This window comes from Magnolia sinica, chromosome 13 (assembly GCF_029962835.1).
Source record: "Magnolia sinica isolate HGM2019 chromosome 13, MsV1, whole genome shotgun sequence".
NCBI lineage: Eukaryota > Viridiplantae > Streptophyta > Magnoliopsida > Magnoliales > Magnoliaceae > Magnolia > Magnolia sinica.
This window is the reverse complement of record NC_080585.1, coordinates 21,502,489-21,529,403: the sequence shown is the minus strand read 5'-3', so window position 1 is coordinate 21,529,403 and position 26,915 is coordinate 21,502,489. Positions and strand designations below refer to the sequence as shown.

Sequence of the window (26,915 nt, the reverse complement as noted above, 5' to 3'; positions counted from 1 at the left end):
TTTCTGCTTTCTTTCCTCGTGGATTCGAGAAGTATCTGTGAGGAGTCCAGAGAAGTTCCGTGGATTCGGAATAGTTATCCTCTTGAGGAAGACGGTGCTCGACCTCACGTCCTCCCCTACGTCATGAACTTTCTAACTTTATATATTTTATGAGATTTACTTTTGAAATAATTTTTTTAGATTAATATTGTTAAAATTGATTTATACCATGATGTTTATTTTTTGCAAATTTTAACATTAATTGAATCTGATTAATTCATAGAGTTTAATTATATTTTGACTTTATTTTTGAAATTTGATTTATGTATATTAAATTAATTTCAATAAATTTAGATTAGATTTAAATTAGACTGATTATTTTAAAATTAGTTTGATTTAGAATAAATACTAATTGATTTTATTTTTGTGTTTTGGAAATTTTTTTTTTTACCAAGTTTATATTTTAATTTAGAAATTCTAGAATTTTTTTTGTTAAAAATAAATTTAAATATGATTTTATTCATAAATTTTAAAATTAATTGATATAAAAGTAAATTATTAAAACTAGATTGAGTTCGAATTACTATATGAATTATTTAAGTCGATGTAATATAATATCTAAATGTAAATTTTATTGATTTAGATCAGAATTTTAAAGTTTATATATATATATATATATATATATATATATATATATATATATATATATATATATATATATATATATATATATATATATGACGAGTTAAATTTCTCACAAACATCATGGTGGGCCCCACCTAGCATCCCAATGCAGTAAATTCCTGTGCAAGGCTTTAGTAGGAAATCCGCGTCACGAGGCGTGCGAGTGGGAGAGCCAAAACTCATGTTAAAACTCTCACATAATCTAAGGTTGACATCAAGGTTCGCTTGTAATGATGTGCGAACCGGTGTGTAGGTGAGCATTTCTCTCTCTCTCTCTCTCTCTATATATATATATATATATAGAGAGAGAGAGAGAGAGAGAGAGAGAGAGAGAGAGAGAGAGAGAGAGAATTTTAGATCAGGATAAACATTTGTACGTTGGAGTTTCATGAGATTCCGCATCAAATTGATCGTTCGGATTAGACACCCATGACACGTGTGCAAAGGTGCTCATGTGCGTAGGTGAGCATGACTATATATATATAGGGAAATGGTTCTATGCATCGGGCTCATGGGAACTTCCCATGAGGTCGAGCTGTGCGGGCCCCACCGTGATGTGTGTTGAACATCAACATCGTGCATTTGATGGGTCCCCTTTAAATTATGGGATATCCCAAAAATCAGCCGTATACGGAACTCAGGTGGGCCATACAATCTAAAATCATGTGAAGACATGTCTAAAACATATAAAAGCAGTTAGTGGGGCCCACTTGAAATTTGGATGTGTCTGAAACTTGCTTTGACCCCTCATCCAAGTGGGACACACATAATGGATGGGCTGGATTTGTGAACCACATCTCAGTTGGCCCAACAAATGATTATGAATGTTTTAATGGAGGGTAGCCCCTCTCAACTTTTGTATGTGATGTGGCTCACACAAATCCCGGATTAACTTGAGTTTTAAGCCCTAGATCCACCATGGAATGGTGCATATATATATATATATATATATATATATATATATATATATATATATATATATATATATATATATATATATATGGGAAATGGTTCCATGCAGGCGACCTCATGGGAACTCAAGTTGTGTGGGCCATGCCGTGATGCGTGTCGAACATCTACCCCATTAGTCAGATGCACCATTCCATGGTGGGCCATCAGGATTAAAAATCAAATCAATTCATGACTTGTGTGGGCCACACCACGTACAAAAGTTGAGAGGGGTTACCTCTCATTAAAACATTCAAAATCATTTGTTGGGCCCACCAAGATGTGGTTCAGAAATCCAGCCCATCCATTATGTGTGTCACACTTGGATGAGAGATCAGACCAAGTTTCAGATGCATCCAAATTTTAGGTGGGCCCCACCAAGTGCTATGTTTTAGGCATGTCTTCACATGATTTTAGATGGTATGGCCCACCTGACTTCCGTATACGGCTGATTTTTGGGATATCTCATAATTTAAAGGGGACCCATCAAATGCACGGTGTTGATGTTCGACATGCATCACAGTGGGGCCCACACAGCTCGACTTCATGAGAAGTTCCCATGAGCTCGACCGCATAGAACCATATATATATATATATATATATATATATATATATATATATATATATACACACACACACACAATTTCATACGCTCTCTGACATCACCACCGTACACATGGAAATCAGCCGCGTTGAACAGAGCCACTAATCCCAAGTAAACAGATTGTGATCCAGCATCGCATTTGTTGGCAGTAGTTGGTGTCCAAAAAAAGAGACAATGTCTCTGCATTCAATGAGCGAGATTCACAACAATAACACAGCTGGGATCTCCCAATCACATTGGATTTTATTGGGTCACAGCTGCTCTTATACATGCTTTGACTTGGTCCTATTTCTCAACCATTTTTTGACATGTATTAGTTTTAGTCCTTCTACGCCGGTAGCAAAAGAAAACAACAAGAAATGAGATGGCGACTTTTCTTCTTTCCTATTTCCTTTTTCTTTTTAATACTCCGACTGCATATCACGCTTGATATGCAGGCGCTCAGAGATTATACATAACACATACATTTTTTTTTATTTTTTTTTCACACGTACAAACACCACCACACACTCACGCCATGGTGGGATTTCACCACCTATGGGTACTCGAACCCTCAACCAGGTGTTGAAACTCCTGAGAGTCTACCACATACATTAACTTAACTAAACTGCAGGTCCATCTAAACCCTAATACGAGTAATCCACACGTTCCAACAAGTGGGTCCCAATCAAAGTTGCACTTAGAAATATCCCAGTCAAATGGATTCGGTGTTTGAACCCCCAGCTTCATCACACCTTGCAAATGGACAGTCGCCCTCAACTTAATGAATTTGCCCAAAGTCTGTACAGTACAGTTCCAACTTTCAATATGTTTAAGGGGGATTTTCATAGATCCAAACCGTTAATATGATGGGTCTCATGCACCCAAAATCCCCCATTTTAGAAAATCTTAGCATCCGGCCTTCTTTTTTTTTTTTTTCCTGGTAGAGTGAAAACCATTGTTATGTAGCTATCTCAACCTTAGATTTCTCAGCCAACTATTGAAGATTCATGATTTTCCCATTATGGGGGACTTTTGGTTGATGGGTTATTCACTCAGAGGCCGATTATATGATCAGTTTGGATCACAACAACGGTCCCACATATACAAACTGAAAGCCTTAATAGCACAGGACAAATATTGTATGGTAAAATAAAAATAAAATAAAACAAACTCACGTGAGCCTTAAGTTGGTGGACGACTTTTTAAGTGCATCAAAGAAATCAATGGCATCCAAGTCTACGCCTAAACACACAGGAAGGAAAGAAACATCAGAGGTCAGTCAAATAGACTTTGAATTGAATTGTAACTTATAATACCATATTATCGATTGAGAATTGTCAGACGAGATCTTCAGTTTTCTATTGTTACGTCAACCAGTTTTGATTTTGTCAATTATTTGAATCACTTTCTTACAGCCCATAACAGAGTGAGGGTCCCACGGCTAACTAGTATAAATATACATGCAAGGCAATGGTTTCCAAGCAAAGCAAGCACCAAGCTAGTTCATGCTACGTGCAGCATTAGAGATGACAATGCCAATGAGGATGGTGTTAGCAACTCTGGTTTTGGGATGGTTGTGGGTCTATGCCGTTGTCATCATGGGAGATTTTGGAACTGCAACATCCTACGACCCTCCGTACCTCCGTACGTAGAACATACTCTTCTGCTTTATGTTACTAATTTTGTTGCATGATGATGTGTATATGCTTTAATGATAAAAAAGGAATTCTGAGGGGGTAGCAGAGTTTTCGGAAATTTTTGGAAAGGTCACAGCAAGGCTCCAATAATAGTGGGTGAGATCTCTACATGCATTCCAAATGTGAGTTTAAATATTTGCATTTTGAAATGCTCACTAGATTCACCCCAAAGAGCACACACCTACATGGATTCTGAGTACACACACTGGATGGAAGTTGTGCTCAAAACTAATAAATGATACAACATTCACTGCTATAACAATGCAACCAAGGATGTTGCTTCATCTTATATTAATGGTAATTTTCCTTGATGCAGCCACAAGATGCCGGGGCTACAACAGAGAACAGTTTCCAGAGAATGGTTTGTTTGCCGCGGCGAGCCAAGCGGTGTGGGACAATGGTGCGGCATGTGGTCGGAAGTACCAAATCCAGTGCTTGAGCAGCCTCAGACACCCATGCAAAGACGGCACTATAGAAGTAGAGATTGTTGATTTGTGTCGAAACAATCCATGCCCGGCTATGCTGGTCTTATCTAACATTGCCTTTGAGGCCATTTCGAGGACCCCCAACACCAAAGTTGGCATCAATTTTGCTCAGTAATTTCTCTCTCATACATCATAATTATATTCATTCCTTCCCTTGAAAGGTATGTAGGATATAGATGCAGTCTTATACTGAATCTTACTGATCTCGATCGCCTCTCCAATGGGTATGCAGGATCTGATGTATTGCGAGCTCCTTGAGGTGAAGCCAACAACAGTTCTATCACATGCCATCACCTACCCCATTTTAATGCATCTTCTAATAAGCAAGTGCTGTATACCGGCTTTCTCTTCCTTCTTTTCTACCTGAAATCACATATTTATAAAGAAAGAGATTTGTTTTGAGTAGAAGTTATTGCAATGGTAGACAACTTGCTAATATATATCTTATTTTCTGAGAAACAAAACTAAGAGGGATTTAGAGGATATAAAGCCTCACTTGTCTCCCGAGTGGATTCAGTATTGGTGTGATCAGTGTACCAAGTCCAAACATCTGGTCCAAATCACATGGAAGCAGAGTGAGGGCTTGTGGATTCTCACATCTGTGGAAGTAGGGCTGTCAAAGGGCCACGCCAGGCCTAGCAAAATTAAAATTTGAATAGGCCAGACCGATTAGTTCAAAATCTGAGCCAAAACTGACCCCAGGCCTGGCCCATTGAAATCAGTATGTGGACGCGAGTGTGTCAGATGCTTTATTAATATACTCATATTGATTGGTGAAACAGCAGATTTCCACAACACGAACCGAATAGAAGCAGGTTGTCACAGATCATTGATTGCCAAAAAGCTCCCCCCAAGGAGTGCAAATGCAGAATCTGCAATTGTAGCTAACACCCAACTAGAGGCTTGTCATGTAGCACTGAGGCCTGTTCTATGCAAACCCATTACTAGTGGTTGAGTACTTGGGTCCATTGGAGTTGCTTTGCACAAATATTCGAAATAAAAGAATATAACAATTTTTATTTTATTTTTTCTCATCGATATGTGACATTGTTGAGGGTTCATTTGTTTCAAAATAAAACACATTGTTTCAAAAAATGAGGTAGACTTTTCAAGATTACCTTCCTTACAAAAGCTTCTGATAAGGATACTACATGAACTGCATTAGGAATCAAACCACAGTGCTGCATCTCACTAAATGGATCTTGGGCTCTCTGAAAATCTCCCTTCTGGCAAAATCCATTAATCAGCGTGGAATAAGTGATGATATTCGGCTTCTGTTCCATTTCAACATGTGACCAAATATCCTTAGAGCCCCATCCATGTTTTTTTGTTTTACATATCATCTATAACTGTTGAGTAAGTAAATTTATCAGGATAAAGCTGGTCCTTTATCACATTACCAATGCATGAGATCGCATCATTCATCAACCCAAATTTACAATAATCCTTGATAGTGGTATTGCAATCAACCATTCCAGGCTCAATACCTTATCTCCCATGAACTCAAACACCATTTTTTCTTCATCAAGATTCCCGTGTCTAATGAAACCATAAACCAGAGTAGCATAAACAAATGCATCCGGAAGAATGTTCTGTTCCAGCATCACCCACATCCAGAAACACTCCCCTCTCTAACATTTTATCATGGATCACCGACGCATCATCAATCTTACCAGTGATGACGAGTCCATGAATGAGAGCTCTGTAAACCACCAAATCCAGTCCATGCCTCCTTTCATCATTTCGATGAGCAAATTCGACACCTTAACAAACTCTCCATTCCTATAATACAAGTGAAGAAGAGGGATATAAGTATAACTGAACTTATTCGGCATCAATCCCCTTCTATTTCAAAATTATTTTTTTTTCTGAAAAGGTTACAAGCATGTCGAATATCTCCTTTCCTGCAATGCCCATTGATTAGCGTATTGTAAAAAGGTGACATTCTGAATTCATCCATCTCCCCCTCCGTCCTCAATCATCTTCCTGCTTTCATCAACTTTCCCTTCCCGACACAATCCGCTCACCATTATACAATTATTGTAGTTATCAATACAACCATCACCATCACCATTTCCATCTCTTTTGAGCATTTAGTCATATACTTGGCAAGCAATGTTAATCTGCCCACGGGCAATCAAAGGAGAAAGCAACGAATTTGAGGCAAAGAAGCTTGGCAAACAGCAATGCGTTTCCGTCACAACCGGAGAGCTGATGGGCTTTCTCGACTGACCCAGAATCGGAAAAGGCTTTGACTAGAGCATCGAACGCTTCGCAGCTCGGAGTTTTATTTTCACTCTTCATCTTTACAAGCACGGATTCGATTTCTTGAAACTCTGATGATCGGACTATGATCTTGAAGAGGGCGGAATAAGTGGAAGCGTCGGGAGATCAGTCGTTCCGGCGAGAGGCCCTGCTGAACTGCATGAGGCCCAGTTAGAGACGGCGATTTCGATCCAAGAAGTCAGAGACGGCGATTTCGGGGTCTTGGGCGAATTGGATTTCGAGGATTTGGTCCCATGATTGATGGGTTTTGAGAATATCGGATTTTTCGTCTGCGACACGGCGGGTTTGGGAGAGAGGAGAAGGGGTGTCAACGGGCCAGGCCAACGTCTGTTCGAGCCCGGCTCGTATTGTTAAACCAAAGCCCATACCAGCTCAAGCCATGATGGGCCTGTGTAATGTTTGCAATCATGTGGTCCACCTTAAAGACAGAAGCGGCTGATGTTTGGGATATAGGATCTCATAATGTGACACATCTGATGGTGCAGGTGGATCTAAGATCAAAACAAAGGTGGAGCCCACCTAAGCTACTAACCCTTTCTGAAAAGTCGTCTAATAATGACTGCTCTATGCTGTGTACATGAAATAACTCTTATTAGGATGAGAACCTTTATTTTTAGGGGCACACTCTGATGTGTATGTAAGATCCACTTTGACCGTTAGATGTGCACTAATACTTTAGGCCCATGGACAAAAAATTAAACTGACCCATCAGTCATGTGGACCACACTAAGAGAAAAGGTGGAAGAGAGATGTCCACCCTTGAAATTTATAAGGTCTACCATGGTGATTATAGAAAATTCCCTCAATTATTAGATACCACACAAAAACTTAGCACTAGATACTAAATATATAAGCCAATAAGTGATTTAGTTAGGTCACAAAAAGAAAAACAATTTGGAGGGTGATTGTTGCGTTGTACACTCTTTCTAATCATGTTGTCCACTTGAAACATAGATAAAGCTTATATTTTGATAATGAGCAAAGGAGTGACACACCTATTGGCTGGGGTGAATTGCAAATAAACATCATTTTGGGGCCCACCGGAGCAGGCAACCCGACGTCTAAGATAACCTCTAGTGAAACATGAAACCCTATGAAGCTGTTTAAAATTTGAAATAGGAACTCATTAAAATTATTTGAAATTTAAAATTCATGTGTAAAGCCAAATGGGTTAAGTCAGGCTAATGGGCTTTTGGACTTCTTAGTCTAAGCCTGATCCAGATTTAAAACAGGCTTACAATTTAAGGCATAACTCGATCCTCCGGCCTGATACTCTAGCCCAAGCCGAGTATTAGATGGGCCAGCCTGGCCCATTGACATCCCTACCAGTGGCATTACCTACGGACAAAAAATCATTTGGATTAGATAATCAATGCCGTATCTTTTTGCAGATTTCTCCAAAATTGACCACTTTAATCATATTTAGGTTTAATCGATAAGTTTATTTAAAATTTAATTTAAACAAAAATTTTGAACTATAAGGAGAAGATTTTTAAGTTTAAAATATAATATTATACTTTATTAAAATTTCAATTTAATAAAGTTTTAAATATATATTAATTACTAAAATTTCAAAATATAGAAATCTAATCAATTTAGTTTCAATTCCAACTTTTTGAAAATTTTCTTAAATTTAAATTCATTTAATATTTAAATTAATTAACTTTTTAAAATTTTAGAATTAAAATTCAGATTTTAATCTTTATATATATATATATATATATATATATTACACTGATTTCATAAATTCATAAAATTAACCATGTAATTAAATTATTATTTAATAATTTAAGTTAGACTATCTTAAATTAAAGTAATTATTTTTTTAATCTAGTTATTTTAAATCAAATATTTTAAATTTATAATTTTATTCAGTTTTTATATCTAAATTTTATAAGTTAAAGCAAATTATTAATTTCGACTTTAGATACTATTATTTTTACATATTCAAATTTTAATTATTATTTTTAATTTTAATTAATTCTAAGTATTGAAATTTAAATTTTGGATGACCCTTTTAACTTGAATATTTATTTATTTTTATTATTCAGATCATTACACGATTAAATTTAATAATTAACATAATCATTAATTAAGAGTATCTTGAAATTAATTCAAATTTACTAATTTAAATAAATTCATTACTTCACAAACCCATATATTAAAATATATAATCTAGAATTTTCATTTGTTTTAAATAAATTGATATGATCATTATATTTTCATATACCCATCAACAAAATATACTTAGCAAATAAATATGAATTTCTTAAAAATTTCAGAGGATATATATATATATATATATATAAACAAGTATCTAAAAAGTCCACATTTGAGATTGGATCACCCACCTAGTTTGCTGGATTTATCTGAACCTGGCCTATAATTGACTCGGATTCAGTCATGAAAATAGCCTAATCGACAGTTTCATAACATCATCTCTCTCTCTCTCTCTCTCTCTCTCTCTCTCTCTCTCTCTTATTTTCTCCAACAGTTTCTGGATGTTATTTATTTTTTAAAAAGTTGTTGTATTTAATCTGCCAATATTACTGTCGTAAAGATGTGAAGAAGAATAGTGGAAGGAGAGTCTTGGTAGTAATGTGTTGACCGAAAATATGTATGTTGTAGAAATTTTTTATATAAGGGGTGGTTGATTTGGTAGGGCAGTCTAATGGATGGTCTAGATCGTTGGTTTGAGCCTCACCATAATAGGATGAAGATGTGATGGTTCCCACGAATAGCTTATGGTGAAAAGAAGACGGAAGTGATAGAGAAATTCGGGCGAGACTCCCCTCATCATACGGTAACGTGCGATATTTAGTGTAAATATTTTATCTATTATTATTTTTTTAACAATTAAAATTAATGGCCCACTACGATGTTTGTTTAAAAAAATCCAGCCCGTCCCCTTGATTTATCATATTAAGATAGGGCGTGAATCTAAAATGAAGAAGGTCTGAGACTTAAGTGGGCCACACGCTGGGAGAAATTGGGCAGGGTGACTATTCATTTGTTCATTCTTATCTTTTTCTTATTATCTTTTTTAAAACGAAAATAATAAGAGAATCGTTTTGAGCTGAAGGAAAATAAGGGATATGGACTCCCACATCCATTCTCTTGGTTTGATAAATTCGCACATGCGTATGCTATACATGGACACACACACACACACTCATGTAGTGATTAACTGGTTAACTGGTGTATATATGTGTAACACATTCATATAAGGTGTAATGCACAAACATGCATATGAAAGAGTGGTTTAGAATGAAAACTTGGTTTGGATAGATGATTGAGACATATGAATAGTTTAGATGGGCGGATGAATAAGTTGATTGGATTGAAGGGTGGTTGGGGAAATAAGTTAAGTTAAATTGCTTTTGATGATGAACGGTTGAGATAGTTGATGGGATCGAAGGATGGATGACTAGATATGAATGAAATGGGTGCATGAGTAATACTCACCTATACTCCTCTATTTCATTATTTTCCATTATTACTTTTACACCTTCATGCCTTCTTCCTTTTCATCTTTCAATGTTCAATCGGGTGTATTTTATACTCAAACCGTTATATTGATGTAGAACTTGGCTATTGCCTACTACTTGACAAGCTCTATATAATGAGTCTAATATCGACCTATGATCTTTGATGGTGGACCAAAAATAGAATTTCAATGGCTCCCTCTCTTTGGATCTCACGTGACATGTGCGGGGCTTCCATTTAGATACTAACTAGTAGATTTAGATTTCTCTTTATAAGCTATGAAATGGACAGTTTACTTTGATAGTTGGGTGACTCAATTGAAGGATACAAGTGGGTTATGCGGTTAGATGGTGAGATACGATTAAGATAATTACATGTTTAAGAGTATAATCATATAACTAGGTTAACATACAGTCACTTTTACTAATAAATAAATACAATGTGGGTTTATATATATATGGATCTGTCATATGGTTCATTGAATGAAAAGTTTAGATTGATGGTTAGAGAAATATAACATGACCATGCACACAGATGGACAAGTGAAAGGCTAGATGAGTTTAGTGCATGTTCAACAGTTAAGATTGGATGAATATATGAATGGACAATTGGTTTCGGAGGCATAAGTGATGAGAGTGTAAGTATATATGTACATACACACGAACACAAAAATCACATAATTAACAATCAACGTAAGTCAATGTTTACCCTAATTAGATAAAAAATGCATATCAATGGTCACAAGTATCATAAAATGATGGATGCATGGATGTATGCATGAACCTATACATGTGTGCTTCAATGAATACAAGTGTACATGCATGCACGTGTACACTTGTGCACCGAAATCTTGGGTCATTACAATGTAGGCCCAAACATGATGTATATGTCTCATCCATGCCATTCATACATTTTTAAAAATAATTTTATAGTATGAACCCAAAATTGAGATATATCAAAATCTCACGTGGGTCACATAGTGTTGATTGAACTCTCACAATTAAAAACTTCCTAGGGCTACCAAACTTGTGGATTAAGCTTATATATATATTTTTGCCATCATCAAGTCTCTATGACCTAATCTACAGGTTGGATGTCAAATAAACATTATAGTGGGCCCTAGGAGATTTTCAATGGTAGACGTTCAATCACTACTATTTTTTCATGGTGTGGTCCACTTGAGATTTTGATATGCTTCATTTATGGGGTAAATTATTAAAATAATGTGTAAAATGGATGGACGGTATGGATAAAACACATAGATCATGGTGGGTCCACATGGCATCGACCACTTGCCGCCTGGCTAGCTGCAGTGTCACGAGCCAAGCCGCCTTTGCGTCTTACCCCACCCATCTGCAGCTGGGAACGGGCATGAGCTTTGAGTGGCCACCATGATGTATGGGTTTTATCCACACTGTCCATCCATTTTTCCTTATCATTTCATGGCCTAATACTAAAACTGAAGCAGATCCAAATCTCAAGTGGACCACACCACAGGAAGTAGTGGTGATAATGATTCTCACCGTTAATTTTTTTTCTTGGGCCCACCATGATGTTTATTTGACATCCAACCTGTAGATTAGGTAATACAAACTTAAATGATGGCAAAAAAAAAAAAAATCAGCTTGATCCAAAATTTTGGTAGCCCTAGGGAGTTTTTAATGGTGAGAGTTCAATCGACACCGTGGCCCAATTAAGATTTTGATATACCTAGGTTTTGGGTTCATACTATAAAATTATTTTTAAAAATTTATGAACGGCATAGATGAGACACATACATCATTTTTGGGTCCACAGGGTACTGACAGGAGAGTAGCCAATCCGTTCAGGACTCCGGTTGATCCAGAGAGTCGGACGGGAAAGTAAGTTTGTGCGCTGAAAACTTAGGTAGGGCCCACCTTTATGTTTTTGAGAAATCTACCCCATTCATCCATTTTGTGAGATCATTTTAATACTTGCAAGAAAAATTGAACTCGATCCAAGATTCAAGTGGTCCGCACTAAAGGAAGATGTGGGTAGGGAAATTCCTACCGTTGAAACCTCCCTGGGTTCAAAGGTGATGTTTACACACCATCCATACCGTTCATAATGTCAATCGTATTGGGATGAATTGAGAACACAAATATTATACTGATTCAAAACCTCTGTTGCCCCATGAATATTTCAATTGTGGGCGTTCAATCCTCACGTTTTCAGTCAACTTGAGTATTGGATTCGGCTCTTTTTTCTTTTTTACCTCATATCCTGAAATGAGCTTTAAAAAAAGATGGACGGAGTAGATTTTTAAAAAAACACGGTGGTGGGACCCACCTAGGTTTCCAGCGTAGGAACTTACCCCTAAGGGCTTAGCAGAAATCTGTGTCCCTGCAGGGGATTGCGTATTGACTGTGCACATAGTGAGGTATGCTACGTAGGGTTCACGTTCATGTTTGCAAGGAATCCATTCCGTACATATGTTTTGCGAGATCATTTTAAGATATTCTACCAAAAATGGGGCGGATTCTAAATTCTAGTGGGCTATACAAGATGGAAAACTAAGGAATGACTTTCCTACCATTGAAACCTTCCTAAGTTCCACATTGATGTTTATATGCCATCTAAACCGTTTAAAAGGTCATTCATAATGGGATAAAGTAAAATCACGAAAAGTAAGCCTGATAAGAAGCTTGAATGAATGTTTCAACAGTAATAACTAAATCAGATTGCTTCCTCTCGTGTAGCATACACAAGTTTTGGATCCACTCAATTTGGGTCCATGCAAATTGGATGTATGACGTATAGGTTGACATATTTCAAAATGAGCATTCCACTCTCTCTCTCTCTCTCTCTCTCTCTCTCTCTCTCTCTCTCTCTCTCTCTCTCTCTATATATATATATATATATATATACCCATCCGATCTTTCTCATGCTTCTTTTGAGCATAACATCTTCTTTTTGTTCCAATGCATGCTCAAGTAGACCCACGTGTTGAATGGCTCATATCTAGCACATGCTCGCCTTGTTGGCACATGTGCTGCGATAAAAACTTTAATCTCCTATCATATATAGAGAGGAACATTAGCATTTGAGTCCGGGTCATCTTCCAATGATTCAAACCGTTATATGAGAGCGGAAAGACAACAAATGAAATCCCCCAAAACATGATTCACACCTGATCCGATCGAGGGCCTACCAGTGTTTGCAATCTGGCCACTGTTGGGTTGGGTCAATGATGAATGGTTTGGATTGGCCTGTTAGCCCAGACCAAACATCAAGTAGGTCGCCATTTTATATATATAAAAGGTATGAACAATTTAAAGACATTTGTGAGTAGTTCCCATATCCAAATATGCTCATGTTGTTTAACAACACTTTTCAACCCGTACAAGTGCTTTTATGATCAAAACCTTTTATATGATGGTATTCCTCAACGGCCAGGATATCTCAAAAACTTTCTTAAATTTAGATCATTTCAAACCTTTGATTATTCACTCTTTTAGTGCCCCCATAGACTTTTTGGCTCGATTAGAGCCTTGGTAGACCAACGCTTAGTGGACTACGCGGAGGCAGGGCCTATTGTCACCCTCTATTGAAATTAAGCTAAATGCAATCACTTGGAGCTAAGGGTGGGAATGTGTTGGGTTCAGGTTCGACTAAGGACAGCCCAAGCCCACCCATTTACTACACTCGTAGTGAATTCCAGCCCAAACCCAACCAACTCAACCTGACAAACTTCAAATTCACTAAGCCGAACCCTAACATAGCCTGGCCCATTTAAATATAATAAGGTCGGGTTAAACTCGCCCGACCCATTTCGACCACATGCGAGTCTACAGGTGGAATGTGGGGCTAAAGGTATGCCTGCCTAGCCCACACTACACCAAAATCCTAGCAGACGAACATCTTCTTTTATTCATTTGATTCCACAAACAATTAGGGATGGAAGTGGGCCCACCTGGTCTGGTGGGTTATAGGCATACCACCCCACAGGTGGGCTTACGCCATTTTTCTGGGCCTGTAGGATGTGCTTACACAGCGAAGTTTAGGCCTCCCAAATGAAATGATCTTGGCTTAGGTGTATGGGTTCATGACCTTTTCTATTTACGCCACATGCAAGCTCAGGTCGAGGCCTTTGTCTCAACGCACACCCTATTTGTAAAACCCAACAATTCTTAAGGTGGGGCCCACTTCACAACATCAAAATCATTGAGCCAGTAAGTCCTTCCAAGCCCAGCCCGAAAGTAAAACCAAGGCCAGAGCCTGCCCCGGCTAAAAGAAAGAGGTCATACCGTCCAAGCCCGAGTCTAGCCTCACATTTTTGTGTAAGATCTGGGCTGTTCATTAAGGGTATCCCAACATCATGAAATATGACAAAAAATGCCCGTGGAGCCCCAAACGGGTCAGGCCAGGCCCGGCGATATTAATAAACGGGCTTAAATTTTGGCGTGGACTCATCCCATGTTAAAGTCCCACCCAAAAGCTTGACGGGCTAACCCGACCCATGGACAGACAATTGGTTGCAACCTTGCGAATCAAGGGTCCATATCACAAGTGATCCATGAGAAGAGAAAAGAGAAGATGATGCGTATTGAAATGATCACAACCGCATATCCTGAGGTTTCATTTCAATATTTTTTATTTTTTCCAATTTGTGGGCAAAAGATGCTTTAATCAGCTAGAAAGCGTGGGAATATATTCTTGAGGTGGCCCACCCATTAATTTGATCCGGTGGCATGATTCTTGTTTCTATGCTTTGCTAAGCCCACACGCCTGTATAAGATAGATCATACACATTGCTAGCACTTGTGCCAGCGTGGTACGTAGGTGTGAGATCCATCCAATCCATCCATCAGGGTGGTAACATCATGAAGATATCGTGGCCCAAATATCAGATGGACCGCCTAATCATAATGGCTACAGCTTACAAGACAAATGCACGGCTGAAATTTTCCAAGCTATCCCACCTGTTTCTAACATAACGGACGACCTGATGAGTGGTACAGCCTGAATTTTGGATGAGAGTATTTTCCCAGTTGGACCCACCTGATGGACGGCTCGGATATCGCTTTATCTGCTTAGCTGGCACATGTGGATGCATGTAATGGTATATATGCCATCTACATCCTAGTTTTTTCCTCCTTTTTACATCCGTATATACTTCGCACCAGCAAGCACTCGCCTGTCACACGTGGCAATGTGGCAGATATGATCAAGATCCAAGCCGATCATCAGGCAAACCCACTTATTGGTCCAAAAATCAGGGTGGTCCGTTCATTATGTGGGCCATGCATGCTAAAAAGAAATGGTTGGCTAAAAGAAATTGTTGTTATTTGGCTGTTCCTATTCAATGTACACGTGTGGCCCACCTGAAGAGTAGAACGGATCGATTTTGGGCCAGTGCATGTTCATGGTGAACACAATCCGATGGATGTACCAGATCTCTCACAGGTGTGAGGTCTTGGCAATTGTCACATGTGCATCTAAGCTCTTGCTTCTCACCTCACGCGAGTGTATTTACCATTCAGACGAACGGAAGAACTCGCTTGCACGGGATGGATGAATGGGAGTGCTTTGTGTGCGAAATCAGGGCCGTTAGTCAGGCAGGTCCTGCTGTGAATTAGTCAGATTAGTCACACATCCACGATAAAATGGACCGATGGTCCAAAATCAACATGCATGTTTTGACTACCCATTAGCCAATGAGCCCCACTCCGGGGCCAATGCGTGTTTACTGAGGGCCAGACGTGATGAATGGACTAGATATTCCACGTGCAAAGCTATCCAATTTCAAATGTACGGGAAATTCAGGCCCAGCTTGCTAGCTAATCATCAAGGCCCAGGCTCGTCTACCTTGTTATCCCTTGATCATACCAAAGACCAAGATCGGAAATCCCGTAATCTGGCCTCAGAACTTGTGTCCAGGCCCAACTGATGGGCACCAACGTTCATTCCAAATCCAGCCCAAAGAGGCTGTATTCAGACGTGGCGTTAAATTTCACAGGTTTCCCTACCATACGACTCCACCATGGATTCGCAAGTCCACATTTTGGATTCTCCCTATCAATGTGGATGAGACCATTCATTTGGTGGGCCACATGTGGATGGGTCAAGCCCCAAAAATCTCATATCCTAACTATCTGACATATGGGCTTTTGGGATTGAACATGCCCTATGGACTATTACTTAAGGTGGGCCCAGCCCATTTTTTATTGGGCCACTTGGACGATCCGTGCAATTTAAGTGGTCATATATCACATGATCCTTCCTCAAGTGATGAGTCCGTCCTTGAGACAGCCACAAACATTAGTATCTGACATTGTCTGAGAGTCCACGACATTCCAACTTTCAAGAACAGTTGCACTAATGAAACTGGTCCACTCATAAGTGGGCCATCCATTTATGATACAATACGGGCCTTGGCCTTCTAACTTTCTCAAGAACAATTCCACGTCTGCAAGTTGCTCTACTCCTCAAGTGGGCCACCCATTTATAATAAAATAAGGCCTTAGGAAATATTTTTCCACCATCCATCTTTCTGAGGATTCTGTGTCCCAACTGATGAATTAACAATCTTCTTTTTGTTCCAATGCATGCTCAAGTGGACCCGTGTGTTGAATGGCTCACATCTAGCACACGCTCACCTTGCTGGCACGTGCCATGAAGAAAACTCTTATCTCCTACCATATATAGAGAGGATGAATGCTCCGGTGCTCCTAGTTGCATTGGAACAATAGACAATCCAATCCATTGATGGAGACCATCGGTTATGTTGAGTAGACATTTCATTGGTTATGATGCCAACATCACATTGATTTGAGATATACTAACAAAATAGGTCCAACAAAAATTGTACCATCCATTTGTCAGGCAATTGTACCTATCTAATCCATGGCTTAAAAAGAGAATGTAGGTGGAAAGTAAGGATTAAAAAGGCTCCTTAATCATGATTGGTAGAAATTTCACGTTGATTTGACATTTATTAACAAAATATGTAATGATCCCACACATGCATATATATATATATATATATATATATATATATATATATATATATATATATATATATATATATATATATATATATATATATATATCACACACACACACACACACACACCCCTAGCATGGTGACAAATGCATAGGTCCATGCATGTATCCATACATCTGCCATTTAATGAATCTTGTAACCATTGACACGCATGATCTATCTAATTAGGATGAAAATTGACTTATGTGATTATTAATTATGTAATTCATGCGTTTGTGTGTATATACGTACATATATATTTGCACTCTTATCACTAATGCATACAAAACTAACTATCCATTTATAAATTCGTCGAATCTTAATCGTTGAACATGTATTAAACTCACCCAACCATTACTTGCCTATCCATGCACACGATCCTAAGTATATTTTTCTAACCATCAATCTAAACCTTTCATTCGATGGACCATTCAGCGGATCCATTTCAAAAACACACTTTGTACTTATTTACTAGTGAAAGTGACCATATGCTAACCCAATTATGTTATTACACTCCTAAACATCTAATTATCCTAACCGTATCTCACCATTATCTTTTTATTCCACTTGTATACTCCAATTGAATCACTCAACTACCAAAGTAACTGTCCATTTAATAGCTTGTAAAGTATAATTTAAATCCACTAGTTAGTATTCCAATGGGACACTTGTGCATGTCAAGTGAGATCAGGAGGGAGGGAGCCATTGAAATTCTATTTTCGGTCCACCATTAAGGATCATATGTAGAGCTCGTTGAGTAGCGGGCCATATTCAAGTTCTACCCCAATTTGACTGTCTAAGTATAAAGTATACTAGATTAAATATTGAAAGATGAAAAGAAAGAATGCATGAAACGTCTGGATGTCAGAGGAACTCCTTGTACAACAAGGTAGAGTAAAAATAAGAGATTTTTCCCACGGTAAATCTCACATTTTACCTGTTGGCTTTTTTGAATCACTGAAACTTTACTTTCCCTAACTAAATCACTGTTGTACGGATTAACTCTTTATAAACGAAAATACCCTTGCTTTCACGGTGGCACTGTGATATCCACAGTGCTACTGTGGGACTTTGCCTTGTTCATGGTGGCATCGTGGATATCACGGTGCCACCGTCCACTGCCAGAAAAAGGGCCAAAGGCCGTAGCTAAATACATATGGCTACTAATTATAACCGTACCCATTAGTAGCGTAGCCATTACTTCATTAGATTCGTAGCCATTAGTTCTATGGTTATGGATCTAATCTATAGCCATTGCTTCATTAGATTCGTAGCCATACAGATACGGATAATTGAGTGAGCTTCAAAAGAAATTGAGCAAGCCTAATATGAAATTGAGTGAGCTTCACATGAAATTGACTGAGTCTAACATGAAATTGAGCGAGCCTGACATGAAATTGAGTGAGTTTCACATGAATTTGAGTGAGACTAACATGAAATTGAGCGAGCTTCAAATGAAATTGAGCGAGTTTCAAATGAAATTAAGCGAGCCTAACATGAAATTGAGCGAGCTTCAAATGAAATTGAGTGAGCCTATCATAAAATTGAGTGAGCTTTAAATGAAATTAAGCGAGCCTATAACATGAAATTGAGCGAGCTTCAAATGAATTTGAGCGAGCTTCACATAAAATTGAGCAAACTTTAAATGAAATTGAGAGAGCCTAACATGAAATTGAGCGAGCTTCAAATGAAATTGAGTGAGCCTAACATGAAATTGAGCTTACCACAGGAAACAGTTGGGATAATCATTTCCACCATTGAAACCTTGCTAGGCCCCACAATGATGTTTTATTTGTCATCTAACATGTTCATAGGATGATGTAGACATGGATGAACGGAAAACACAGATGTATGGTTGATCCAAAACTTTTATAGCTCACAAGAAATATTTTCCGTTTAGGTTTAGGGCAATTTGATCAAATATACCTATAGTTGTGCTTTATTCGATGGAGGTAACATTTTTGTCCTTTCTTGACAAACTAAAACGAAGACAAAGAAGTAATGATTTGGTGGAAGGGTATTTTTATATGAAGACAGAAGATTTCAGAAAATGGATTTTAGGTAGATGTGTATTGTTGTATGAAGAGGAGAGAAGATTTCAGAAAATGAGTTTTAGGTAAAGGGGTATTGCTGTATGAAGAAGATAGAAGACTTTAGAAAATGAATTTTTGCAAAAAAATGGGTTTTTGCAGAAGAGGAGAGGAGAGAAGATTATAGAAAATAAGTTTGTAATGCAGGGGTATTTTTGTCCAGAAAAAGGCGGTGGTTTAGTCATGGAAAGTAAAGTTTGAGAGCATTCAGAAAGCCGATGGATGAAATGTGAGATTTACAGTTGAAAAAATCTCAAAAAGTAATAATGAAAAAAAATGAAACAGAAGAGTATATATGAGTGTCGCTCATGCACCCATTTCATTTATATCAAGCCATTTACCCTTCGATCCCATCAACCATCCTAACTATTCATCATCAAAGACAATTTAACTCAACCTATTTCCATAACCACCCTTCAATCTAACCCATTCATTCATACGCCCATCTAAGCTATTCATATGTCTTAACCATCTATTCAAAGCAAGTTTTCATTATAAACCACTCATTCACGTCATCTGATCATGCATAGTTGTGTGCATCTCAACATATATGAATGCATGACACACATGCACACCAGTTACGAACCACATGAGTGCGACATACACATGTGCGCACTTATATTTTTTTTAACTCAAAAACGATAACTTCTCTTATCATTTTCTTTATATATATTTAAAAAGAAGATACGATAAGAATGAATAAAATGGACAGTCCCCATGAGATTTCATAAGGATGCACGTCACCGCGTGATGAGGGGAGTCTCTCTCCCATTTTTCCATCGTTTTCGTCTTCTTCACTTGTGGTAGCGAATCCACCACATCTTTGTCCTATTACAATGGGGGCCCAAACCAATGATTTGTACCATCCATTAAACTACCTTATCAAATCAACCACCCCTTATATAAAAAAATGGCTTTCAGAAACTGTTGGAGAAAACAAGAGAGAGAGAGAGAGAGAGAGAGAGAGAGAGAGAGAGTTAGTGCAATGAGACCGTCTTTTGTGGGTTGTGTTCGGATCAATTTAACGAATCGATAGGTAACTTACTCACTTCTGAACTTTCTAACTTTATATATTTTATGAGATTTACTTTTGAAATGATTTCTTTAGATTAATATTGTTAAAATTTATTTATACCATGATATTTATTTTTCAAATTTTAACATTAATTGAATCTGATTGATTCGTAGAGTTTAATTATATTTTGACTTTATTTCTGAAATTTGGTTTGTGTATTAAATTAATTTAAATAAATTTAGATCAAATTTAAATTAGACTGATTATTTTAAAATTAGTTTAATTTAGAATAAATACTAACTGATTTTATTTTTGTGTTTTGGAAAAAAACAAATTTACCAAGTTTATATTTTAATTTAGAAATTCTAGAATTTCTTTTGTTAAGATTAAATTTAAATATGATTTTATTCCTAAATTTCAAAATTAATTGATATAAAAGTAAATTATTAAAACTAGATTGAGTTCGAATTAGTATATGAATTATTTAAGCCGGTGTAATATAATATCTAAATATAAATTTTATTGATTTAGATCAGAATTGTTAAATTTAACTTGAAATTAAATTAAGTTAAAAATTAAAATTAATAACTTAAATTAACTTGCATATTTAAGTTTTAAACACACACACATATGAGGAATGCTCACTTACGCACCTTGATGTCGACCATATGATTTGACGTATGGTATAGATTACGTGTGAGTTTGAGAGTGGGTTTCGGTCATGTACACGTTGCGGAGATAAACGCTCTCCAACTGACATGCCTCCTGAAGCAGGTTTCCTACAGAAACCTTTCGCAAGAAGTTACTGCGCTGGGAACGACAACAACTTTGAGTGGCCACTGTGATGTAAGAGTCTTATCCACATCGTCCATCCATTGTTGCGTATCATTTTAGGGGATAAGCCCCCAAATGAGCCAGATCCAAGTCTCAAGTAGACCACACCACAGGAAGTAGCGGTGATAATGATTCTCACCGTTGAAATTTTTCTAGGGCCTAACGCAACGTTTATTTGCCATCCAACCTATTCATAAAGATATGTAGACCTGGATGGAGAGAAAACACAAATATCAGCTCCATCTAAAACTTTTGTGGCCCCCAAGAAGTTTTCAACAGTAAGAGTTTAATTCCCATTGTATATTCCACTTGAGCCTTGGATCTGCCTCATTTTTGGGTTTATACCCTAAAATGATTTTTAAAAAATAGATGGACGGTGTGGATAAGACTTACACATCATGGTGGCCAATTGAAGCTGCTTCCATTTGCCAGCGGGAGACAGACGGGGGTAGGACGCGGACATGGATTTCTTGCTAAAGCCTTTCGCGGGAAGTTCCTGTGCAAGGTTGTGGGTGGGCCCTACTGAAACGTATGTGAAATCAATTACGTCCATCCGTTTTGAGAACTCAATCTAAGACATGCGACCGAAAATGAGGTGGATAAAAAACTCAAGTGGGTCACACGAGAGGCACAATTAGGGAAACAAATTTCTACCGTTGAAACCTTCGTAAGCTCCACCTTGATGTTTATATGCTATCCAAATTATTTATAAGGTCATTCATAATGGGATGAAGTGAAAACATAAAAAATATAGCATGATATAAAACTTTTATGGCTGTAAGAATGCTTCAATGGTGCTTACTGAATGCATAATGTTTCCTCTCGTGTGGTCCACTTAAGTGTTGGATACACCTAATTTTCAGTCGCATGTCCTAAATTGATCTCTAAAAATAGATGGACGAGGTGGATTTCTCACAACTATCGAGGTGGGCCCATCCAGCAACCTTGCACAAGAACTTACTGCCAAAGGCTTTTGCAAGAAATTCGCGTCCATAGGATGCAATCTGCATCCAATCTGGTTGCGTAATGAGGACGTGGTTTGGCAAGTTACGATGCACTAATGGGTGGCTACCGGTCAGTGCTATGTGGGCTCCACCATGATCTATGTGTTTTATTCACACCGTTTGTTCATTTTTACACATCATTTTAATAATTTATCCCATAAATGAGGCAGATCAAAATCTCAGGTGGACCACACCATGGGAAAACAGTAGTGATTAAACATATACCATTAAAAACCTCCTATGGCCCACTATAATGTTTATTTGATATCCAACCTCTATATCATGTCATACAGACCTCAATGAAGGCAAAAAAAAAGAAAAAAAAAGAAAAAAGAAAAAGAAAAATAGTTTGATCCAAAACTTTCGTGGCCCCAAGAAGTTTTTAATGGAGAGAGTTCAATCAACACTGTGTGACCCACTTGATATTTTGATCTACCTTAGTTTTGGGTTCATACCATAAAATTATTTGGAAAAATGGATGGACGACATGGATGAGACACACACACCATGTTTGGGTTCACAGAGCATTTAGCTAGTAGTAGGGGAGTGGCGCGTGGTAGGATGCTATTTGGGGCCGACCATGATGTTTGTGAGAAATCCATCCTATTCATCTGTTTTGCGAGATCATTTTAGGACATACGATAAAAAAAAATAGGACATTCAAAACTTGAGTGGGTCATACAAGATGGAAAACTGGGGAAAGACTTTACTATCATTGAAACCTTCATGGGCTCCACCTGGATGTTTATATGCCATCTAAACTGTTTATAAGGTCATTCCTAATGTGATGAAGTAAAATCACAAAAAAAAAAAAACTTAGCTTCATAAGTAGCTTTTATGGCCGAATGAATCTTTCAATGGTAGTCATTGAATCCTCATTGTTTCCTCTTGTGCAATACACTGGAATTTTCGATCAACTCCAGTTTTAGTCTAATGTACTAAAATGATCTTGCAAAATGGATGGACGGGTAGAATTTCTCACAAACATCATGGTGGGCCCCACCTAGCATCCCAACACAGTAACTTCCTGTGAAAGGCTTCAGTAGGAAATCCGCATCAGGAGGCGTGTGAGTGGGAGAACCAAAACTCATTGTTCACAACCCCAAGTGTAGGGTCGTGATTGAGTACTAATCTCGGTGAGACCGAAGTCGAATCCATAGAGACTAATCTCGTGTGTAATCTGAAAGCAACTAGAATCAAAACTAGGAGAAGATGTAAAACTAATTCTGAAGTATTTGAGAGAGTAATCGTGAATAGAGTAATTATAACTAATGAATTTAAAGATTGGAATAAGGGTTTCGAAAGATCCACTTGTAGTAATCAAGGTGATTCCTTATTTGATTCAAGTAACACAATTGGAATTGGAGTCCTATCCTATCCAATTGGAAGATATAACAATTAAGATCAAATTTGAACTTCCTTTGACCTAATTCTCAATGGATAAGAGTTGTAAGGATTGGAAGTGATTCCATCACTTAGTCATGCCCTGAAGACAATGGGAAATAACAAGATATACCAATTCCACAAACATATAAGAATTATGAAGATTAGAAGGGATTCCATCATCTAACCATGCTCAAGAGATGATGGTGAACAACAGGATTTCCTAATTTCATAATCTTAAAGCATGAAAAGAAAATACTTAAATCTATTGCAGATCTATTGTAATTTGAGTCACAACAAATCATTAAAAACTAGAAGTATTCCTTAAAAATCAAACTAGAATCAAAATAAGTTCAACATAAACATAAATCAAAGCAATAAAAACATCCCATAATGCTACAAGCTTCACCTCTTAACCCTAGCTAATAGGTTTAGTCAACCATAGACATGATTGGACCAAAGTCTCTTAAGAATCACATGAAAACAACTAAGTAAGAAGAATTGAAACTCTTGGTAACGGCTTCTCTACCCTTTTGCTCCACTCCTTAAACCCTATAAGATGCCTATGAATATCCTAGGGCATCCTCTTTATAGTTGTGGAACTCCAACTTTCACACCTAATTGGAAAACTCTAGAAATCACCTCAAATTTACGCAGCTTACTAAAATAGACTTTACTCTGCATAGTTTCCCAAAATAGACTTCACTCTACGTAATTTCACAGAATGACCCAGAGTTTCATAATATGCCTTTTCAGGACGATTTCAGGATCCTTTTCTTCACTTCAAATCTTTGATTCTCTTCATTCCTCACTTGATTTTCTTGAATTTTTGGCATGCGAATTCTTCAATCTTGGTCTACTAAGATCCATATATTACCTTGGTGATTCTTGAGCATCAAATTCATGCTTTTAGCACCCTTTTCAATCCAAGCTTTTAAATTCACCTTGCGACACAAACATGAGTAAAATAGAACATTAAGCTTTATCATGTTCATAAAACCAAGATATAAATGGGGGATAATATACAACATTTGACCCTCAACACAATCCCCAATTAGCATTTTGCTAGTCCCGAGCAAAGTATGCATGAAATAAATCTCAATGCTTAATGTCCAAAACCTCTCTAGTAAAACAATATTTTGTACACGCAAGTATGAAAGGGTAGAATTAAGATACGAAAGTAGGGTTTTGAAAGCTTAGAACCGAACCATATAAGCAACCAATCAAGTAAATTCTTTGTCCATTAAATCGAGCATAATTTACTTATCAAGTTTTTCAATGTGCTCAGTGAAAATCAACTTACTTCCTGTACGAATACTATTAGTTTATCATGTTAGCCATACTCATCACTTCAAGATCAGTTTAAAACTCAAGTACCGATTCCGAGCTTATCCCATTTTCTCTCATTTTCCAGTCTCTGATTTTATATCGACGGTCAATTTTTTTATTCATTCTTTTCTATATTTTTTATTCTTTTTATTATTTTTCATCACCTCTTTGTCGATCTCCTGTTTTTTTTTTAATTTTTTTAACTGGTTTTTTTCTTCTTTTAAGGTGGATAAAATTCTCCATATTTGATTCTCACCATCTATCAATGATTCACATACTAACAATCAAAACTTCTAGCATGTCTTACAAAAGATAAATTGAATGTGTCTTATGATTTAGATTAACATGATATTCAAACTATCTCTTAATCAATTGAGTGCAAGAACTTAGGTGATAGATTACTTAGTTGATCAAACTCCAACAATTCAAAATTCAATCTCTGTTTTTATTATACCCAACACATTTTTAAGTATACAATTCATCACTTTCCAAATAGATTTCAACTTGAAACATTGAAAATTTTTAAAAATTTTGCTCAAAACTGAGAAAACACTGATTAGTTCACTTAATCCCTCATCCCCAACCGAAAAATCTACATTATCCTCAATGTGAAAGGAATAAGAATGTAATGCAAAAAAGGCAATAAAAAAAAGAAGGAAAGTAATGGAAAGGTAATATCAGAAGAATGAATTTTCAGGCTTTTCGAATGGTCTCACTGTGAAGATGAGTTAGCACAAGAATTAAACCAATAGAAAGTAAACTATCCTAAACAGTGGAAAGTAAACTATCCTAAACAGTGGAAAACAAACTATCCTAAATGGCGAAAAGAAAACTATCCTAATCATAAATTCTTTGAAAGCAATAAACCTAAATAAGAAAACAGGGAAAACTACTTAGTCATACTGTAAGGTTCCTCCTCTGGCCAGTATCTTGAAAATTTCTTAGTAGGTTTCTTAACAAGATCATCCAAAAGCTCTTTTTGTAATAGGCTTGGATCCCTTAGAGCATAATTTTTCAGAGAAATTTGTGGACCTCAGCATAAAGTTTCTTTTTAATCTCCTGAGGTGTCCAAAGTACATATGATTTACCTGAGACAGAAAGTTTCAAAGTTAGTGCAACATGATGAATCAGAGACTACAAGTAGATAAAATTTAGAGAAATTCTCAGTAGGTGATGTAGTCTCAACATATTTTGAAGTTTCAGGCTTCGGTTCAACTTTCAGCTCCTCCTCCCTTAATGGTAAATATTCAAGATCTGTGGAAGGAGGGGCTTCAGAATAAGGGGTCTCTCGATCAGTAATAACCACCGAGGTATTGTTTTGCAAGACATCCATTATTTCTTTTATCATGGGACCATTTAAATTTACAAAGTGTGTCAAGCAATCTTTGAAACATTCAGTTGAAAGGAGTTCGTTCATCATATCAAGATATGTGATGGTATGCCCAATAACTCCTTTATCTTTTTCGAGAGTGGAAATGAATGTACTCTCTTGTTTTTTCTCAAGGTGGGATGAAGTCACCACCAGGTATGTCTCTTCTTGACCTAAGTAAACCTGTTCAAGATCAACGGGCAAAGATTTTAAGTCAAGTTTTGGTGTCTTGAAGTTAAACAGTAGAGGCATTACATCAATTTGGGGTAAATCTTCAAATTGTGGCCTACATCGGTTAACTTCAAGTACCGGCACAGTTTCAAGCATGACATCCATCTCCTTAATCGTGTCATCATCCAAATCAGGGGAGTGGGCAAACATGTCTCAAGAGGGTCAGAGTATAAAGTCAGGAGCGCTCTATCTTCCACGAATGAATCAATCATGTTAATGTCGTGGGCCTCGTCATCATCTTCTGCCTATTTGCTCACATTGAAAAAAATATTGAGCCATAATGTCATATTTCCGAAAGATAAATTCATGATTTCATTCCTACAATTAATAATTGCATTTGATGTAGCAAGGAAAGAGCGACCAAGAATGATGGGAATTTAAGTGCTCATATCCACAATGGGTTGAGTATCTAGGATGATAAAATCTACTGGATAATAAAATTGATCAACCTAGACCAACACATCCTCAATGATCCCTCTCGGTACATGAACTGATCGATCAGC

General features: G+C 37.2%; 2 protein-coding genes across 2 annotated transcripts; one reads left to right on the top strand and one right to left on the bottom strand.

The window, feature by feature from the left end:
• Positions 1-3,723: 3,723 nt before the first annotated feature.
• LOC131224153 (EG45-like domain containing protein) lies at positions 3,724-4,494 on the top strand. Its single transcript, XM_058219697.1, has 2 exons — positions 3,724-3,841; positions 4,211-4,494. Exons 1-2 carry the CDS (start codon positions 3,724-3,726, stop codon positions 4,492-4,494), a joined length of 402 nt encoding a protein of 133 aa, XP_058075680.1.
• Positions 4,495-4,673: 179 nt separating this feature from the next.
• LOC131224152 (pentatricopeptide repeat-containing protein At1g52620-like) lies at positions 4,674-6,683 on the bottom strand. The gene is made up of 5 exons (XM_058219696.1): positions 6,562-6,683; positions 6,053-6,161; positions 5,867-5,971; positions 5,498-5,653; positions 4,674-4,742 (listed from the first exon to the last, which is right to left on the bottom strand). Exons 1-5 carry the CDS (start codon positions 6,681-6,683, stop codon positions 4,674-4,676), a joined length of 561 nt encoding a protein of 186 aa, XP_058075679.1.
• Positions 6,684-26,915: the final 20,232 nt, after the last annotated feature.

What these genes read in the sequence shown, in the direction of transcription:
- LOC131224153 (XM_058219697.1), top strand. Translation starts at nt 3,724, where the DNA reads ATGACAATGCCAATGAGGATGGTGTTAGCAACTCTGGTTTTGGGATGG. An exon ending in CTACGACCCTCCGTACCTCC is followed by an intron (nt 3,842 to 4,210) that starts GTACGTAGAACA and finishes TCCTTGATGCAG; the next exon opens with CCACAAGATGCCGGGGCTAC.
- LOC131224152 (XM_058219696.1), bottom strand. Translation starts at nt 6,683, where the DNA reads ATGAAGAGTGAAAATAAAACTCCGAGCTGCGAAGCGTTCGATGCTCTA. An exon ending in TGTGACGGAAACGCATTGCT is followed by an intron (nt 6,162 to 6,561) that starts GTTTGCCAAGCT and finishes CTTGTATTATAG; the next exon opens with GAATGGAGAGTTTGTTAAGG. An exon ending in TTGAGTTCATGGGAGATAAG is followed by an intron (nt 5,654 to 5,866) that starts GTATTGAGCCTG and finishes GAAATGGAACAG; the next exon opens with AAGCCGAATATCATCACTTA.